The sequence below is a fragment of the Zingiber officinale genome, chromosome 8A (assembly GCF_018446385.1).
Source record: "Zingiber officinale cultivar Zhangliang chromosome 8A, Zo_v1.1, whole genome shotgun sequence".
In the NCBI taxonomy this organism is placed as follows: domain Eukaryota; kingdom Viridiplantae; phylum Streptophyta; class Magnoliopsida; order Zingiberales; family Zingiberaceae; genus Zingiber; species Zingiber officinale.
In genome coordinates this window covers 127,252,815-127,273,414 of record NC_056000.1, presented here as the reverse complement: position 1 = coordinate 127,273,414, position 20,600 = coordinate 127,252,815, and the positions used below count along the sequence as shown (strand labels likewise).

At 36.7% G+C, this 20,600-nt stretch overlaps 1 protein-coding gene across 2 annotated transcripts; it reads left to right on the top strand.

Annotated features, from left to right (window-relative positions):
- Window positions 1-12,951: 12,951 nt before the first annotated feature.
- On the top strand, window positions 12,952-15,852 carry LOC122010183 (short-chain dehydrogenase TIC 32 B, chloroplastic-like). Of its 2 annotated transcripts, XM_042566622.1 has the most exons (7): window positions 12,952-13,247; window positions 13,367-13,597; window positions 13,687-13,766; window positions 13,892-14,355; window positions 14,442-14,517; window positions 14,590-14,615; window positions 15,614-15,852. In XM_042566622.1, the coding sequence occupies exons 1-4, from the start codon at window positions 13,162-13,164 to the stop codon at window positions 14,047-14,049; spliced, it is 555 nt and encodes a 184-aa protein (XP_042422556.1). In that variant the 5' UTR covers window positions 12,952-13,161; the 3' UTR covers window positions 14,050-14,355; window positions 14,442-14,517; window positions 14,590-14,615; window positions 15,614-15,852. The 2 variants fall into 2 exon arrangements, with proteins under 2 accessions (XP_042422556.1, XP_042422555.1); XM_042566621.1 differs by having other exon boundaries at window positions 13,892-14,517.
- The last annotated feature ends 4,748 nt before the right edge of the window (window positions 15,853-20,600 follow it).

Here is a 20,600-nt window from a genome sequence, read left to right as displayed (position 1 = left end):
TCCTTTGCCCCTCGAGTGCATATGTGAGACTGTTTCACTTTCCTCCTTCCAGAGGTTCGTTAGTTGGTTCCAGAGTAGATCCCATCTCGCGAGCTTTGCTTCAGAAGTTTCTTTGTGTAGTTGTAGGAACTTCTCCCAAATTTCCTTTGCTAATTCATAATTTTTTGTCCGATTTACTTCTTGGGTTGGAAGTACGCTGAGTAGGTGAAACTTGACTCGTTTGTCCTCTATGAAGTCTACTTGCTCCTTCTTGCTCCATTGGTATTCTTCCTTTTCATTTCCTTGTTGAACTTTGGGAGGTACAAAACCATATTTAATTATCAAAAGAATTTCAAAATTAGTTTTAAAAAATATCTCTATGTGTGTTTTCCATAACGCAAATTCTCTCTCGAACTTCGGTGGGCAGATGCTAAGTCCGACCATCGTCTCGGTACTTCAGTCGGTGGATAGTCCTTTTGAGTCATTCAGGGTATTCTAAGTGTAGGACTCTTGGCGGTTGGCTGGAGGGGGGTAAATAGCCCTGCAAAGAAAAACAACCTTCCTTGATCTTTATAGTTTAATAATTATTAACACTTGCATAAAATAATTAAAAGACTAAAAAAGACGAGGCACAAAAAAATTACTTGGTTACAACCGGGGAGGTTCTTAATTCAAGGAAAATGTAAAGCTCACTAAAATTCTCCTCTGGGTGGGGAAGCCTCTTACAACAGTTAAATCTCACAACTATAAAGCTAAACTAAAACTGAATCAATTACAAGTGTTGTTTCTCTCTTTTTCTTGTTGTTGTTTAGCTTCTGGGAGCAGGGTTATTTTTATAACCTTGCTTGGGGTGCCTGGAAGGGTTCCAGACGCCTGGAATAGGATAAAAGTTTAACCCCGACACAGCGGGACGCATCACGCAGCAAATGGCTAACTTTTGGTTTCGGGCACCCGAAAGGGTTCCAAGCGCCCGGACTAGAAAGTCAACTTCTAGTTGACTTTTTAATCCGGGTATTCCGCTCCGGTCCCGCTCACATTGATCTAGATCTTCTGCCCCAGCTTCGCTCGCTTGGGTGATCTCGGCCATCCGGAATAGGGCTCACCCAAACCCAACTTCCAAGCTTCGAGCAATCTTCCGCTCCAGCTTCTCATCCCTAAGAAACATTGCGCGCCTCCTTCTCGTCCGCCCACGTACTCTTCCGCAGCACCTTGTCCCTCAGACACATCGAGCTCGTCGACTCTCTTTCATGTCGTCCTTCTCACTAGTTGCTTCTTTTGTTCGACTTCTTGTGCTTCTAAGTTCCTACTCACTTAGACACAGGGGTTAAAAACCAATAGGACCTAACCTGACTTAGTTGATCATATCAAAACTACCTTAGGGTACTAACACTAAGTTCTCAAACCCTAAGGGTTGACCTACATATACCTCTTCTTTAATTAATCTGTTGAGAAAGACTGACTTTACATCCATTTGGTATAATTTGAAATCCTTATGGGTTGCATAGCTCAACAATATTCTAATTGATTCGAGTCTGACAATAGGGGCATAGGTTTCATCGTAGTCAAGTCTCTCAATTTGGATAAATCCTTTTGCTACTAATTCGACCTTGTCTCTAACAACTTCCCCCTTTTCATTTAGTTTGTTTCTAAAGACCCATTTCATTTCTATTAATTTTTTATGTTCTAGTAATGGAACTAGATCTCACACTTCATTTCTTTCAAATTAGGCCAATTCCTCTTGCATGGCTAAGATCCAATATGGGTCACTTAACGATTCTTCTATTATTTTGGGTTTGATGTTAGAGATTAAAGCTATTTGGCTTAGGTTTCTAAAAGCTGATCTAGTTTGGACTCTTAGATCTGGGTCACCAATAATTTGTTCAAGTGGATGGTTTGGGTTAACCCTTATGGTTCTTGTTTGTTCATTGTCTTGTGGTTGATGTTCTTCCTTGTGTTCTTGACTTAGGGTTTCACTTGCTCCTTCTTGGCTAGTGCTATATCTAACAAAATCAATTGTTTGAATCTGAGTTTGTTCTAAGTTATGGTTAGATTCTTCAAATTTTACATTTGTGGTTTCTTCAATTCTTAGTGTGGTTTTGTTATATACTCTGTAACATCTACTATTTAATGAATAACTTATAAAAATTCCATTTTCTACTTTTAAGGTAAATTTTTCTAAGTATTCTCTTATATTTAATATATAAACTGGCATCCAAATACTTTAAAGTATTTGATATTGGGTATTTTATCATAATGGAGTTCAAATGAAGTCTTATTATAATTTTTATTTATTGTAGTTATGTTTTATATATAGCATGTTGTACTAACAACTTCTGCCCAAAAGTATTTTGAAAGTTGATATTCATTCAGCATTGTCTTAGAGGCTTCAGGTAGGGTTCTATTCTTTCTTTCAATTGTTCTATTTTGTTAGGATGTTTTAGGACATGAAAATTCATGATAATAGCCATTTTCTAGGAAAATATATTGAAATTATGATTCTTAAATTCACCTCCATTATCACTTCTAATTTATTTGATTTTTTTGGTCCTTTTCATTTTCAATTTGTTTGTAAAAATTACTGAAGACTTCAAATATTTCATCTTTATTTTTTTAAGAATTTCACCCAGGTGAATTTCGAGTAATCATCTATATTACTAGACAATAGATATTCTCATTTATTGATTTGATTCCATGGATGTCAAATAGGTCCAGACATAGTTTGTAGAATCATGATCCTACACAGAATCAATTTAGGGTCAGGATCAGATCGATCAAGATCAGATTGTAGAATCGTACGATCCTACCAAAAATCCTTAAAATCTTATCATACATGATTAATAATTAGAAAAAAAAATACCCAAAAAATTTATTTACATATAAATAGATAACTAATTTTGCATATATATGTAATTGTTTACACTCAACACCTCAGATTACATTACTACATATATAAATTTAAATTAACTAGTATTCTTGCATAGTAATAATATTTATATTTTCACATCATAAAATAAAATAATATAAAATTTCTACTAACACAAGAATAAAAACACATTCAACGTCAAAAATATTTCCTTAGTTTATAAGATGATCCAATTTAAAGGCCAATAAAGCACCTAATGTACATAACATAAGCTATTGAATCCTTTGATTCAAATATGAATGCCAGAAATAATACTTTAAAGATTAGTTGATGTCACATAATACTAGACAATAGACATCCAAAACTCAGTATTTTGGGGAAAAGAAGTGACAGAATATTATTGATAAAAAATTAACTCAAAAATAATTAAACATATGTTTAAATAATTTAAAACCCTAACAAGATAAAAGGATAATAAAAAGATAATAAAAAAGATAAAATCTTCTGGGCATCCGAAAAGGATTTAAATAATATTTTTTAGGTTTAAAATAGGGTGGTTAAGGATAAACTTTGAAATTTATTAAAGATCTCTGAACAAACTTTGATTTGATATATTCTAGGCCTTGTGGTTCAATCAGAGTCAAAGGTTATGACCTCTCAAACCTTCCACCGATTCTGCTCCAATTTTGCTTCGATCCTGTTACAATTCTACCAATTATGTTCCGATCATACCAATCCTACTAGTCCTGTTGTGATCCTACTACAAAAATGGATTCTGCATGATCCTGGATCGATTTTAGATTTTCAAATCATAGGATCTTACGATCCTACGATCCGGATCACGATTTTACAAACCATGGGTCCATGTGCAATAATTCTAGTATAAAATTTGTTTGAATATGATTTGCTAATTTGTGAGTTGATTTGGTTTGCTTTCCTTATTGACAAGTATTGCATATTATTGAATCTAAGTAAGATAATTTTGGTAAGCCTCTAACTAAGTCATTTAATTTTTTTAGGTTTCTAAAGTTTGTGTGAGACATCCTTCTATGTGATAACCATGTTTCTTTTTTCCGTGTCAAGTGACACTTAAGTGAAGAGATGGTTAGGTTAATTGCATAGATATTATCCTTCCTAAACTCTTTTAGGTTTATGTTAGGGTTATCTATGTTCTTGATTAAGCAATCAGAAGATAGAAACCTAACCTTATATCCATAATCACATAACTGACTAATGCTAAGTAGATTGTATTTAAATTATCAATAAGTAATATCTTTTTAACAATAAAGTCAGTTTGGAGTTTGATATTACCTATCCTAATTAGCTTAAGTTTATCGTTATTTCCAAAGGCAACCGTTTCTAGGCTTTTATATGTTAGTTGAGTAAATTTGGTATGATCCCTAGTCATGTGTCTGGTACAACAACTGTCTTATTCTACTTGATTTCCTACAAAAAGTGGGAGTCATTATTAACTAGATTTATTGATTTAACTTTAACTTTATTTAATTTATGTTATTTTATTTAAATTTTTAATTTGATTTATTTTATTTTAATTTAATTTTTAATTTGAATTTAATTTAATTTTAATTTTAATCCTTAGTCATCTCACATGATCTATATTTTCAATCATGAATCCTATAATTTTATGAGATGAATTAAGTTGAATTTCAGGGTTTGGTTTAACTATATGTTAGATTCAAATTTAGCTTTGGGTTCAACAAATAGACATTCTTTGGATAAACTTCTAAGTTGTGGTGAGTCACCTGGACATCATTAGAGTAACCACACCTTCAAAAATTTTCAAATAGTCCTATCCACTAAACTTAATATAAAACTTTAGTCTAACCAGTTAGGATTAGTAAAGGGTAGCTTCAGTTAGTTCCACTCAGCCAAATGCACCAAGTCAAAGTCATATCTTCCTAGACATGCTTCCCTAACCTACTATCATCAAAAACTTCTCCAGTACCATTTATCAAGTTAAACTTTTGTCCTTATTAAATTTAGTCCAAATTACCTGGCTGGGTAAACTATTACTTTGGAGGTGTCAACTAGTTTGGAGTCTCCCCCCGAATTATTGAACTTTAGGTTATAGTTCAGATTAATTTTATTTAACTTTGGGTTAGTTATTATTTTGTTTGACTTTATTGAATTTAGCTTAGAGAGTTTAATTTTAGAGATTAAGGTTGTGTTATTTGTTTGTTTGGTTTTAGATAGTATATTTTAGTTTTAGATACATAATATTGATTGATTCCTACTTGCATGGTTAGGCACGCTTTTGGAACCCAGACTTTAGTTTGATTTTTATATTTTGATTGACAAGAGATATAAATGTTTTGTCAGTTAAGCTGGACTTATATTTGAGTTCGGACTTATTGTATATAGCTCTTTGTGATCCAAGTATCATATCAAAGTACTTGGATCGGGTTGTGAATTGTTCTAGTAGTTGTTTTAGTTCAACTACTTCGCCTTCGAATCTAAAATTTTCCTCTTCAAGTTTTGCAACTTGAGTTGGGATTTCAGCTTGAATCGGCTCGGTCGTTGAGATTGATTTTAGTTGTTCGTTATGTGTTTTATTTTCTATACTTAGTTCGTTTATTTGATATTCAGACATAGTTAATTTCCTATGTAAATATGCAATTATTTTTTAAAAAAAAATCTTTTTTCTTAAAATAGATTGTACCTCATCAGAACCTTCGAAAATGAGTGCGGACTCGTGGCTCGATTCGGGTTTGAACCCGTCTTCTGATTCACTTTTCGATTATGGTCCATATGCCATTAGTGCGAGGTAGTTGGTGTGCTTCGGTTGGTCATTGTTCAATTCCTCCATGGATAGATTCATTCCAAATCGCCTTGAGGGCTTTCTTCTTCTTGAGATTCAGGCAGTCATTCTTGTAATGCCCCTTATTGTTGCATCCAAAGCACATGAGGCTTGTCTTGTTGTTATTGGGAGTCTACTTGATCCTCTGCATATCCCTTTTGATGAAGTCTTTCTTTCTCCTAGTGAACATCTTTCTTACCAGGTCCACTAGGTATTCTTCATCGTCTGAGTCTGGTCAGACTCATCTCCTGGTTCTGGTTTAGGTCTGGATTTTTCTTTTGAAGATTCTGCAACAAGAGCAATACCTTTCTCGGGTTTTGCTTTAGTCTGTTCGTGTAGCTCTAATTCACAAAAAAGTTTATCTAATTTTAATTTATATAGATTCCTCGAGATTTTGTAGGCATCCACAATGGATGCCTATAGTGCATTTCGAGGAAATGAATTTAGATCATACCTTATTAGATCTCAGTTCTCCATCTGATGGTCGATTATGTGGAGCCCGTTAAGGATGTCCTTTATCCTCGCATGCAGCTATCTACAGACTCTCCTTCCTGCATTTTGATGTTAAATAATCTATTTAAAAACAAGTCCCTTTTAGCTATCTTTGTGTCGTTGGTTCCCTCTTGTAGTTCTATGAACTTATCCCATAGCTCCTTTGCATTTTTGTGTGGGCCGACATGTTTTAGTTCTTCTTTTGTTAGTTCGCACTGGATTATGTTGAGGGCCTTGAAGTCAATATAGGCCTTCTTCTTCATCTCTGAATTCTAATTTTTCGGTCCATTGGAATTTCGGTGTTATGGTCGATTGACACCTTATATCCTTTGGTGACATTGAGCCACTGGTCGAAGTTGGTCTTCAGGTATACTTTCATTCATTTCTTCCGGTAGGGGAAGTAATCTCCTTTGAAGAGAGTAGGACAATTATTGAAATAGAGAACTAAGAGGAGATACCAAAACTTGGTCTTGGATTAGTAGAGTTTGAAAAAAAAAATTCAAAGTACTCAAGTGGTGTTGCACCTACTTCGAGTTAAAACCGAACGAGAAATAATTTTCTGAAGAGGTAAGTTTTACCAATTTAGATAAGATATGAAAGACTGAAAAAAATGATTCCCTCAGTTTAATTGGTGGTTGCCCCAATTCAGAACAGAACCTGCTTTGATACCACTTGTTGGATTGAGACGCACGTGAGGGGGGGGGGGGGGGTGAATCACGTGCTTTTCAAAAACCTTTCTTTTAATTTTTTTTTTAAAAAAACAAAATATGTGCAGTGAAAAAGAAAGAAACAAGAAAGCACAAGAACGCAAGTGGTTTTACTTGGTTTGAAGCCTTCGACGACTCCTACTCCAAGACCCAGATCCCGTGGATCTATCGACGGATAATTTACTAAAAATCTCTTCTAGAACTGCCAGAAGAGGGGATCGAGTACAAAAGAGTCGGAGAAGTGTAACATGCTACACTTCCCGTTTGCAGAAATTAATAATAGAAAATAACTTTTGTTTCCCAACACTATTTGTAGTCGGTCGGCTTGAGTTTGATGTTTGGGTAGTTTTCTAGCGTCGATAAGGTATAACAGAGTCGTAGCAGGATAGCAGCAGGAAGCTGGAGCAATCGAAACCTGAATCGAACGTGTAGAAGTTCGTATGGAAGTTCTATATTGAAGTTTGGTTGAGCACTTCTTTTATAAGCTGTGGAAGGCACCTTCCATAGGGCTGAAGGCGCCTCTAGCATGTAAAATCTGATCCTGAAAAGTGCTAATCCTTAGCGCCGAAGAAGTCAGATTCTATCTATTGAAAGGCGCCTTCCATAATACCAAAGGCACCTTCTAATGCTTGAAAGCACCTTATGCACTATTCACCTTAGACCTTTTTTTGCTCCTTTCTCTTTGAAAGTTAGGTTAGTCTAACACGATAATATCTAACTTGCAAAACAAGTTTTAGTACAATCATAATAAGGAGTATCGATTAGTTCCTATCATTTTGATATTAGGAACTAGTCAAGGTCTCAGTTTACGGATCCAAAATGGACCTAAACTGGACCGACGCCTACTATCCCCTTAATCAGGACGTGTCCTCACTTAGTCACTATCCTCCAGTGACTTACCTCCACTTACCAATTTACAGTCTATCGACTAGCCTCTCGACCCACTAGGTTTTCATGCCACTTGTCAGGTCCACATACCCAACTAGACTTCGACCAACTGTCAGGCCCAGCAAACCCAGTTGGACTTCCTGCCATATATCAGGTCAGCCCTTTGACTATCTGGACTTCGTACCAATCATCAGGTCCTCAGACCTAGTTAGATTTCATCCTGATGTCAGGTCCTCTAGACACGTCAATCTCTGCACACTCGGTAAATGCATTAGATCATAATAACACTATAACTTTAATCCCCTTGTCATTTATCAAAATTCGAGTTAGATTATTAGCGTAAATTGCACTAATAGGATCGTTCAGAGTCACTTCTTCTAGCTTGGAGTCTTCGCATAGTCATCACTAAAGCCACCTACCTAGCATATCATCTCTACCGATTTCAGACAAGATCATTGGATGTTTGAAATAAGGGTAAAAATTAAAAGGGTGTTTATCATTTGTAAAATCATTATATGGATGCCTCATTTTCAATTAAAGTCAGACAAATGATCCATTTAACACAAACTGCCCAAAATACTCTTACAAGTTGGTAATTAGCTATTACAATTATAGAAGCAAGACACTAACTTCTACAACGTATAAAAGCTAACAACTAGAAGACAAAAGGCTACGCAGATAACACAGCGAAAGCAAGCAGAAACTCTCCTCCTCATTCCCCTTCTCTGTCGTGCAACTCCTGCTCGGCAAATTGCCCGCGGTAGCATTCGGGTACCACTCAGTTCGCCATGACCACTAGTGCTTGGTGGAGTTCACAGTCAGACCGTTGTATCCTGGGAAACAACCCACTCAAATAAGCCTCAAAGCATAGCCGGAGGTGGGGGTGAATCTGTTTCAAGGAAACTGCTACTTGCAGGCCTCAGTCAGCTTGCCCGGTCGGGATTTTGCCCGACCTTACTGCTCTGTCAAGACCTGTTGCTCTGCAGACCTGATCTTCTGTTCAGCAGATCTGCTCTAAACCGACCTAGTCATTCTTCTCTAAACAGACCTGGTCATCCTTTCTGTCAAGACTTGCTCTGCTGCCCGACCGACCGACCAACCCGGCCGACCGACCGACCCGACCGGCCGACCGACCGACCGACCGACCGACCGACCCGACCGGTCGACCCGACCGACCGACCGACCCGACCGGCCGACCCGACCGACCGACCCGACCGGCCGACCCGACCGACCGACCAACCCGACCTACCGATCCGACCTCATCTCGGCCGATCAGCTTGGCCGATCTGCCCTCTGCTCGGCCGATCCGCCCGCTCGGCAACACAAACTAGTGGCTCAGCCGATCTTCTTGCTCGGCAATTCTTCGACTCGGAGCTAAAACCAGTCTCTGCTGGCAGCCTGAGATTATCCGCTTAGGTCATCTCTACTGTAAGTTAAATTTAATTCAGTGTAATTTAAATTTAATTAATACCCCATAAAATCTCCGATAACAGATTATTTGTTTCTAACGCATTATACATCGTCAAGAGATCTAGGTCTCGATCTAGATTTGTATTGTTGAAATCTTCATCCCACGTGATTATCACTTGCTATTCTCTCAGTGATGTATTAGTTGCTTTTGTTTCCACCAATATAATTATGAACCACTTATGTTGATATCTAATGATTAGTCATTGTCTTTGTCAAGTATGATGCGCCACGACTCTTTTATAGAAGAAAATATGAACATACTAAATTACCATAAAGAGAATCTAGAGGGGACCTCGACTAAATTAACCTTTGAACAAAAAAAAATCTTTTGATACTTGCTAAATCTAAACCCTAAATTCTAAAACATCCATGTGTAACTTATGATGACTACTCATGACAACTTTAACTCCAATGCCACTTGACTATTGGCTTGTAGTTAGAAATATTATTGGAGAAGGAATTTATCCATTTATCTGAGCAAGGGCGAAGCCAAGTTATGGCTTACCTGGACTGTAGCCCGGAGGTTGCCGTCGACGAATCTCGAATTTACAGTGGAAAACAAATGAAAAATATGAGAGAAAGAGGAATTAGCCCGGGACGACGACGTCAGAATCGATGGCCATTACTCACAACCTGGAATCATCCCGGATAGATCACCTGGGCTAGCTCCGCCATTGTATCTGAGGGTGGCGGAGATAAACCAACTTGATGAGAAATCAACCCATGTTGAACTAGACACCTATATCATAACCTCGAGATTAAAAGAAAGATGACTTTCAAGGTAGATACAAGGATCACATACCTTTTGAAACCTCTTGAAGAAAAGTGTCAATTGATTGAAATTTCAACTTAAACAAGTCTCATTCGATTGAAGGCATCCATTCAATCATACACCCTAATTTGGTTCGCCCATGTCGAAGGACAAATAAATGGACTCATACAACACCGAATCAAACCACATTTTGAAGAAAGCATCCACTCTTCCTACCTATGACACCTCGTTCATTCATTCAATTTACTCTCACTTGATCATTGAGGTCCATTGAATTGGATTTAAATTGGATTATTTGTAGATCTCAAATATTAATTGATATGGAGAATACCAGAAGGCCCCACGTGTACCAAGAAAGTCAATCCATTCTAATAGGGAGGTCTAAGTTCTTCCCTTGGTTAATCCAAAATGAGAGGATTCGTCATTCAACTCAGTTAACTCGAGAGGAGAAACTTCTTCGTCCGATTTAACTTACCTGAGACAAGTGGCCCCGTCGACCGAATACTTTTGTTCATTTCTGCTTAGCTAGACTTGACCACGATTTGGAACCGACGGTTTGAAATCATCAGTTCAACGGTTCCAGGCAGGTCGACCATTAACCTTAACCGGCAAGATGGTTACGGTTCACGGTTCAGAACCGTCGGTTCATTGTTTGGTTCACGGTTTGCCACGGTTCAAGATTATTATGTTAAAAAAATTAAAAATTAAAAATTAAAAATTAAAAATTAAAATTTATTAGAAAAAAGGGTTTGCACTTATTTAAGTTGCCTACGTATCCCCTTAGGGGAATCAAAGCTCACGTAGTTCTTTTACATTTTTATTCTTTTACATTGTCACTCACTTCCATTTTCCGTTCCTGTCGTATTTGTTCTTTCAATATCAAAATCTTTAACTTCGTCATCTGAAAGTTGCATTCCTTAGATTCTTTTCTTCGCTCTAGTCCAATCGTCTAGTAATCCTTGGACTTCCAATGAGTCTGGAGACAAAGTTGATCATCGTTCATCTAATATATTGCTGCCGACACTAAACGTCTGCTCTACAGCAACAGTTGACACTGGACAAACTAAAATTTCTTTGGTAATCACGGAGGGGACAGGAAAGCATTGAGTTTTCTGTGACCACCACTTTAAGATATCGAAATTTTCGTTATCTGCTTCATTAAAATCAAAAGAAGTCATAAAATAATCCTCAAGTTCCTGTGTGGAACTTGAGGATCCTCATGAATGTTTTGTCCGTTCTTTTAATAAAAGTTATGTTTTTGTAAGTTTTAAATTACTACTAGTAGTTTGTTGTATTTCAGAAATATTAATTTGTGTTCCATATTTTGCTTAATATTGATTATAAATATCATATAAATAAATTCTAGCATTATATATAATATTAACAGGATCGGGAGAAAAAGAATCTTTAATTGGAAGTAAAGCGTCATAATATAAAGTTAACATTTCTGATAAAACTTCTAATTTAAATCCAGGATCTAAAGCAAATGCACTTAAATAAATTTCAGGAATAAAAAAATTTCAGGAATAAAATAAAAATATTTTTCCCATTTTGTTTTCATAGCTAAAATACAAGGAGATAAAGATTCATTATTAATACTAGTGTGATCGTACACACGCGTTGCGTGTGTAATATAATAATATATAAATTATTTGGGTCTTTGAAAATCCAAATTATTTGGATTTTCTAGTGTCACGTTAGAGAATCCCAGCAATAAACTATTGTAATGAGCTTCCCTATGTAAAAAATTATTTTAATTTAATATTATACTTATCTTAATAAAAGAAACTAAGAAAAGTATAATTTTTAACATCGTCGGCCTAAAATATTTATAGAAGCTTCTTTGATCATAGTGTTGTCAATTCTAAGATGTGGGACTAAAGATAACTATATTTTTTTATATAAAACAATCAAAGAAAATTATTAATAAACCTTGAAATTATTTTTAGTGTGAATAGAAAAAAGGACAGTAACGTAAATTCATTTTAGGCTTCACCAAAGTTAGTTAGTAAAGGGGGGAGATTTTTAATAAAATAGTAAGATATTCATTTAAAAGTAATACTATATTAGAAAAATTTTCTAAAACTAATTAAGCAGGAAGATAATAAACACCGAAAAGTTATTCCGTTGCATCATTAAATACTTGCATCATTAAATACTTTTAAAATTTCACAAATACTACTGCAAATATTTCATTGTTGTGAAAATAAATATATATTAGTATTAGTGTTTTGTGCAAAAAAATGAACATATAATTCTCTATATTCAAATGAATATTGTAATAATTCATATTTTGAATTCCAACATGTTGGTACATCACGTGTAAATTTTTTAGATCTCATTCCATTAGTTTTACAAAACCTACTCCATTGTTTCATTATAGATGGATAAGACCATAAATAAGAAATTACAATTCTAATTGGTTTAATATAACATTATAAAATTTTTAATCTATCTTGAACACATAAATTTAAAACATGGCATACACAACACGAATATGAAAAAATAAATCATCAATAATAGGTTGACAAACAAATTTTAGATCATCACTACAAGAAATTGGGATTCTACAACACTTAAACAACAACACTTTTTTTAAAAAGCCTTGTCTATTTTTTTTTAACAACGCTTTTAGTGAAAAGCGTTGTCTATTTTATTATTTTCTTATTAATAGACAACGCTTTTCTAAAAACCGTTGTCTATTAGTGATTTTTATGAGTCAAAGACAACGCTTCGTAAAAAGCGTTGTCTATTAGCCCTTTTTTTAGTATTTACGACAACGATTTTTAAAAAGCGTTGTCTACTGTCAAGTTATCATCTCAATCTTAAGTGATCTAGACCGCTTATCTCAAGATCTGATGGTTGGATCTTCATCCATCTTCATCACAATATGGACGGCCCAGATTAAAGGAGGAGAAAACTTCGTTTCCTTTTACCCATGTGACGACACAGTGCTGGTGATTCCTTTCTGTTCGCGACATCTCCTTTCACGCGGCTAGGGCACGCGACCTCCCACTGCCGACCGTCTCTTCTTCCTCACCGCCGGCCGGCAACTCTTTCTTCTCTTCAATGTCGTCGGTCGGACCTCCATAGCCCACCCTTCTTCTTGATTCTAGCGGCGACAGTAGCAAGCACCGACGACGACTCCGAGCATCCACCTCACCTGTGCGCCATGCGCCACCCAAAGCTACGAAGCATGACGCCCTCCACCGCTTTTAACTTCTTCAGGAGGTTACCTAGTAAAGCAGATATGCTTCTGTAAGTTCTACTGTAAAACTCACCGTTGAAATATTTGCTTTTCCCTCGTCCCTCCCCCGGTCAAACACTCGTAACACTCGTTTTTGTGTTTGCGGGTCAATCCTCGAATGTGGTTGCGGTCTGATCGGCGCCAAGAACACCGAAGCTGCAAGGGTGATGGCTCTCAGAGGAGCCCATGTCATCATCGGCGCCAGGAACACCGAAGCTGCCAGTGAAGTAAAGCAGAGCATTCTACAGAGCACCCCATCTGCTAGAATCGACATCATACAGATAGAACTCAGTTCGCTCAAGTCCGTCCGAGCCTTCGCCGAGAAGTTTCTTGCCATGGATCTTCCTCTAAACATCTTGATGTAATTATACCATTGTTTCCTCGCACTAATTGTTCCATTCTTTGTCGCGGCCGAATCTTACGTCTCCTCTTCAACTTGTTTGCTTTCAGAAACAATGTCGGCGTCATGTACTGTCCGTTTCATCTTTCGAAGGATTGGATAGAGATGCAGTTTGCTACCAATCATGTCGGTGAGTATCTTCTTCACCATCTCAAAACGACTTCATTTAGTAATCGTAAACGAGCAATTCTTTTTATGATTTCCACATGTTCGTTTTCCATATGATCTTTCAATGTGGTTTCGTTTTGATTTCAGGTCATTTTCTGCTGACCAAACTTCTGCTTGACAAAATGAAAAGCACAGCAGAGAGGACAGGAATTGAGAGTCGTATTGTGAATCTGTCATCCGAAGCTCACATGACAACATATAGAAGAGGAATAAGATTCGACAAACTCAACGACAAAGACTTGTGAGAGACCATTGATTTTGTAGTTAGACAAACTAAATCAATGAAAATTAGAAGGTGCTAGGTAGAGGAAGAACTATATATGATAGCATAGGACTCATCTTATGATGTTATATCTATCCGAGGTCTGGTTGAAGATTACTTGTGTCTTAATTTGAAACCTTTTGTCCAACAGCTGCCATGATATTCATCCATTTCTTTCCTAGACGTCTGACTCAATTATTTTCCTGAGTGAGAAATAAACATAAATCTGTTGTGAATTCTTAACATCTGTCAAGCTCTTTCCATCAAACCACGCAATAGTCTATCAGGGGTAAGGATAGCTGAAAAGTGAAATGCTATCGTTCATAGGAAATGCTTGTGTCCTGATCAGTGACTCGCTGTAATTGTGCCTCATAGTTGCTGATGTGATCCTCTGGAGGAAGAAGAATGGGGAATTCTCATCGGTGTACTTGCGTCTTGGATCATCTTTGAGGTAGCTAGATATACCCATCTGTTGCTTGTCGCAAATGTTCTGCTTTTCTTGATCTCCATCCTTTTTGTGTAGGCAAAGGCTGCCGAAGTTCTCAACAGGTAAATGCCATGTTTTCGCATTGACTTTATTTGTTTTGTGAAATTATGTTTTAACCTTTTAATCACAGATTATTTTGTCGAGCTCTTTTACACTGTAGTATTGTAGCAAGGCTCTGTTATGTAATTAATTCATCTATTTTGTTTAACTGATTGCTGAAAGTTTTATTAAGTGTCTGTGAAGGAATTCTAAATTTAGAAACATGAATAGTTAATAGCCAATATCATCCTTTATTGTCCAGGTGGATTGGTGGAAGGTTGATACATAATTTCTCATAAAGTTTCAAGACAGAACTATAACATTAAGTTAGTGCAGTGCATTTTTGAAGTTTTGAAACAAATATCAGAAACTTATAGGAGTGCTTAACTGGAAAGAAACCTACATTAAATGGATGTTAATAATATACTGATATATATAACTTATTTATCTCCTGAATCATTCTCGTTCAGTTTAAGATGGAATTCCTGTAACTGTGGTCTGAAAAAAATAGGAATATGTTAAACTAAAAAGGTAGGTCAAGAAGCCTGAGATGAAAGTTTTTCTGTAAGCGTAATCAACATTTTTTTAGTGTCCTAATCCTGAGATATGCAATGAATGACAAATAATATAGTCTGTAGATGTATTTTACTGTTGCTTTTTCAATAGACGAGGACTACTTATTATCTTGTCAAACATTTGACAATGAGAAGGAATTTCAGTAATGCGAGAAGAAAATATCTATGTGATTTATAGCATTAATATGCCTGTTAAAGAAATGTAGCCAGTAAAATATAAAACCAATCCAAGATATCATTCTATGTTCTAAGTATAGAATCATGTGTGGCTTTGGTTGCCTTTTTTCTTGTGCACTAATTTACCTACCAAAGATCCATTTCTTTCTTCTGTCTTTTTCAATCCAAATTTTCTCATTGCTGTATGGTGTGAACTGTGACCTTTGTTTTCAACTTTAAGAGTGAAAATTTCTTTTGCATAATACTGATGGTATTGTTTTCTGTGGCAGATACACAGTGGTAGGTGTTTTGTCTCAGTCTCAAGCCGACAATCCTTTTTGATCAGTATATCTAGTAGAAGTAAGCATGCAGATCGTTGTCTTCGAGGCCGACTAGCTATTTCTTGCATTTTTTTGTTTTAAATTCGAATGTCACTATCTACTTTGAAACAGAACTATTTAGTCTTTGTGTATAGTTGAATTCTCCTGTAAATACTAATACTTTGTAATTGAATTATATTGTTTTGGTACGAGTTTTAAATCATTAGCTGAGCTAATTAATGTTATTTTATATGTCAAATTCAAATCTAGACATGGTAAAAGAAAATTAATAGTTTTGTAAATATAAAAAATGATTTTGTAAATAGATTTTTTTTTTATTTTAAAAAGACAACGCTTTTAAAGCGCTACACAAGTGTGTCTTTGCCAAAAACAATAACGCTTTTAAAGCGTTGCAAAGATGATGTTTTTGCAAAAAATACACAACGCTTTTAAAGCGTTGTCTTCGCTACAAACGACAACGTTTTAAAAGCACTGTCGTTGAGCAGACCTTTAACAACAGTGCCTTTAACAACGCTTTTTCAGACACAAAGACAACGCTTTTAAAGCGTTGTCTATTAGCTTTTTTTTTTTAAGTGCATCTATACAAGCGGTATTGGAATTAGCATTATCTAATGATATTGAAAATATTTTATGAGTCAAAGTCATATTCTTTTAAAATTAAACATAATAATTGTGTGATGTTATGAGCATTATATGATTCATCAAAAACTCTATAAGCTAACAATCTTTTTTGGAGGTTCCAATAGTTATCGATCCAATGACAAGTCACACCCATATACGAATGTGTTTGTCAATAATCACTCCAAATATCGAAATATAAAGAAACTTCATTATCTAATTAAATTCATCAATTAAATTCTTTTTTCCTTGTTTTACCAATTTTTTAACTATACAAGTAAGTGTAGTTCTAGGAACACGTTTAGTACATAGATTAAGAGATTCTTTACAAAAATCTTCAAATGTGCATTTAGATCCAAAACTAAAAGAAAGATGTTCTACGGAAACAAATTTAGCTAATGATTCTCTTAATTTATTATCTAAATATAAAAATAAATCAAAATCGGTACTATAACTAGTTGAAGAAAATCTTGATAATTGTGTTTAAGAATGGTCGAGTCCATATTTCGTCGGATGCTTCGTTTCTACATGTCGTTTCAACGACCCATAGCCGCCGCCGGCTTGGAATTTGTAGGAAGCATTGCAGTGCTTACATTTTGCAGGCATTTTTCCCAACGGAAGAGTGACCTTCTCAAAATGTTTAGTGAAAATAGAAGACTTTAGAGGACGAAGTTCCCAAACCTTAGAAGTAATTGCCTCCGTACTTCATTGTGTTTCAGATGTCGGATTCGGAAAATGCTCGATTTCATCATCAGTGGATTGAATGTTGGGACCCTCCTCCCGCGAATTCATTATTTCCTTTCCCTTTCGAGCTCGAGATAATGCACTTTCGCAGCCTTCTTCCATTGTAATTGAAAATTGGAAACGAAAGCATGTAGAGAATACGAAACTGAGATTAGAGTAGAGAAGATTTGTATGAAAATGATGAAATGAGTTCTCTATTTATAGAGTTTTGATAGTAACGGACACTGAATCATAGTCATTGACCAAAAAACGGTCAAATAATCCTAACCGTTGAAAAAAATATCCAAAAAAAAAAAATCCTCCCACCCTCCCCCAACGGCTAGGAACCACCGGTTCCAACGACTAGGAACCGCTGATTAACCGGCGATTCAAGCCGTTGAAAAAAAAATTGTTGAACCGGCGGGCCGAACCAATGGTTAACCGGCGGTCCGCCAGTTTTGCACCAAAAGAATCGGGTCAACGGGCAACCGGTCCGTTGACCCGATTACGGGCCCGGGCCAGGTCCGGGACAGACTCGACCCGGGGTTGGGTCTACGCTTGGCCCTTCCATCTAGATACTCCTCATTTTCGCTTGGCCCCATCGACCGGACACTCCCGCTCATTTCCGCTCAGTCTCGTCAATCCAACTCTCCTCCACTTAACATGCCAAGCTTTGCGGCTCAACTATCTCAATATCACGTGGGCTAACCGAGCACGTTGAACAACACATGGATTGTCAGAGCATGTGGAGCGCTATGGTTGATATAGCGTGAGCACTCCACACGATCTTCTACCGTACAAGACGAGAGTGATATCACTATGATTTTAGTGAAGAATTTTACAACGAATATTTTTTCGTCAAAAATAGGTCATCATAAAATTTTGAGATGAAAAAAAAAAAAGTTAGCTGTGAAATTTATAGAGAAAAATAATTTTCATCACAAATCAACGATGAAAAATAATTTTCATTACAAATTTATAATGAAAAAGATTTAATCACTGATTTATGTCGAAAATTGTTTTCCTCACTGATTGGTGACGAAAAAGATTTTGGTCACAAATTATTGGCAAAGTTTGCAACTAAATTTATATGCGTTGCAAAATTTTTCATAAACTTGACATTCTTTGACACCGAAATTTCAACCGCGTCACGACGATTTTTCCCTTAGCCAACTACATCACAAAGTCACGATTTCAGCAGTAGCCAGAAAATCACAACAGTATCGCAATTTTCACCTAGCTTCCAGGAGTCGAGAGCCTGATGCAGATACGTGCGAAAATATATTTCATAAATATACACATCGAATAACATAAATAGTAATAATAAAAATTTAATTATTACATCATACACACCATATACATACATGATACAACATACATGATCATGAAATAAAATTTTACAAAATTAAATTTATACTAGGAATACTTTACAGATGATGCGAAGTAGAGAGGAATCAACCAAGCGACACTCTCGGATTCTCACTTCTATTTGTATCTACACCAAGCTTTTGTCAAGACGGCTTTCAAAGCCCGAGTCGAGTCTCTGCTTCGGTACTAGTCAAAGTGGAGAGACAGAACGATTCGAGAACGATTCGAGAGAGGGACCATGGTCCGATTTACACCCAGCCGCAATTGCAACAAGACAACACAAATCAACCGGCGACTACAACCCTTGTAGCCCCTAGAACCACAAACTCGCTAGCCAACAGTGAGTTCGGCAACACCTCAGTTTCGGCAGCAACTATCGCTGGCCGGAACAGTGAAGCCGGTAGCGAAACAGTGTTTCCAGCAGTGGCTGAAAACAGCAACTTCCTCCCTTTCCGGGGATGGTCCAGCAGCTTCCAAAGCTGCTGGAAGATGCTCGGTCGGCTGTGGCCGGCAGCTGGAGCTCCGGGACTAGCAGCAGCTAGGAGGCGGCGGTGCTTTTGGTGGGCGGCAACCACGATTGCTGGAGCAGCCTCTTGTCACTTCTTCTGTCCACCGGCAACCAGGAAGCACAGCAGCTTTGTGGGCTGCTGTCCGGAAGCAAGGAGGGTCGCCGGAGGTTAGCCGACGGCTGGGTGCTGACCGGCAGTAGCTGGAGGCGGCTCAAGAAGGTGCAGCACCTTCTTTGGACGGAGACAGCAAGAAGATCCAGCCAATGGAAGGGCAAGCTTCACAAGGAGAAAGCCCGAGGAACAAGCTCCGGCCAAGAAAATGGCCGACCAAGAAATATGGCCGGCTGTCCTTCCTTGATGGGTGGCAGCAGCAAGAATTTATCGGCCCTGAGGAAAGGAAAGGGGAAACCTTTTGCCCTTTTTTTTCCATTCGTTTTTTGAAACGAGAAGCCAGAACAAATAAAAAGGAAAAGGAAAATGAGAAAAAGAAATTTAGTTTATAATTAAATCAAAGAGGATTCGTCTCGTCTATATGGTCCATTCGTACTTTCATTCTGCTTATATTTTCATTTTTACCCTTCATTTGGTCAATCAGTCTCAATTTCTCTCGATTTGAAAATTTAATTCTCAAACTCGTTTTAAGTCTTTCAGATACACTCGTTATGCGTGTGATCTAATAGGTTCCTAATTACGTTGGTTGTCCATAAGTAACCATTAATTATGAATCGATCATTAGTGACATCTAGTAATACATCGTGATCCCTAATTGATCAGAAAATCAAACGGTTGATTTCAGAACCACTTCTAAACTTTTCAACAGCTACAGTAAGTCATGTCTCCTTCCTTTCACTCATCTTATGCCCACTTAGTTGATGACATGATCTATGTGTCAATCCCCACTAAGATGACTACATCATCCCTAACTCAAGTAATATTTCCTCGTGTTGATTCAAATTACTTGTATATGTGTCCAAAAATATAATATTTTTAACATATGATATTTTGACTAAAGACTTTGAATAACAATCAAAACAAGTGGACATAGGGTATACATCTCCTTATAAGGAATGGTAAATCCTATGTTGGCTATTCAAATACTTTCGAACACTTTTGATTTATACTTAATCATCTCGGGTCCACATCTCCACGGAGATGTTTACTTAAAATGTCAATGTATAAGTCTCCATGACCAAAGTAACTTGAATACCTCAAGTCGAAGGAAACTCACACTTAAATTACAATAAAAATTTCATTGACATATCCATATATATAGAAAATCATATGAAGTTTTACAACATGTCACTCCAATGAACTATTTACCATAACTAGCATTCACATTTAAATCTCGACATCACAATGTCTCTAGCTAGTGAGGAATAACTGTTTAGATAAATCAAAGAGTAAAACATGTGTTAGTCTCATAGAATCAATGATGTTCGAACTTATCAATTCAACTAAATATTATTTCAATATATTCATAATTACACACATAGAGATGCTCATTAGTTGCGATCCAATCACAAATTCTCTCATGCTATGAATCATATTACGGCATTCAGTAAATAAGTTTAAGATCCAATCATGTGGCAAAAGGCGATTCGCTCGTCCCCAGCGCCTCCGCCAACCCGTCCCTAGGCTAATACGGAGGAGATAAATCACAGGTGACTACTAACCATTAGTATAAATGAATTTAAGATCCAATCATACACATATTAAAT

Excerpts from the sequence above, each read along its gene's own strand:
- LOC122010183 (XM_042566622.1), top strand. The coding sequence starts at position 13,162 with ATGCGCCACCCAAAGCTACGAAGCATGACGCCCTCCACCGCTTTTAAC. Across the intron at positions 13,248-13,366 it reads AGTAAAGCAGATATGCTTCT|TCTGATCGGCGCCAAGAACA; the intron begins GTAAGTTCTACT and ends ATGTGGTTGCGG. Across the intron at positions 13,767-13,891 it reads GTTTGCTACCAATCATGTCG|GTCATTTTCTGCTGACCAAA; the intron begins GTGAGTATCTTC and ends TTTTGATTTCAG.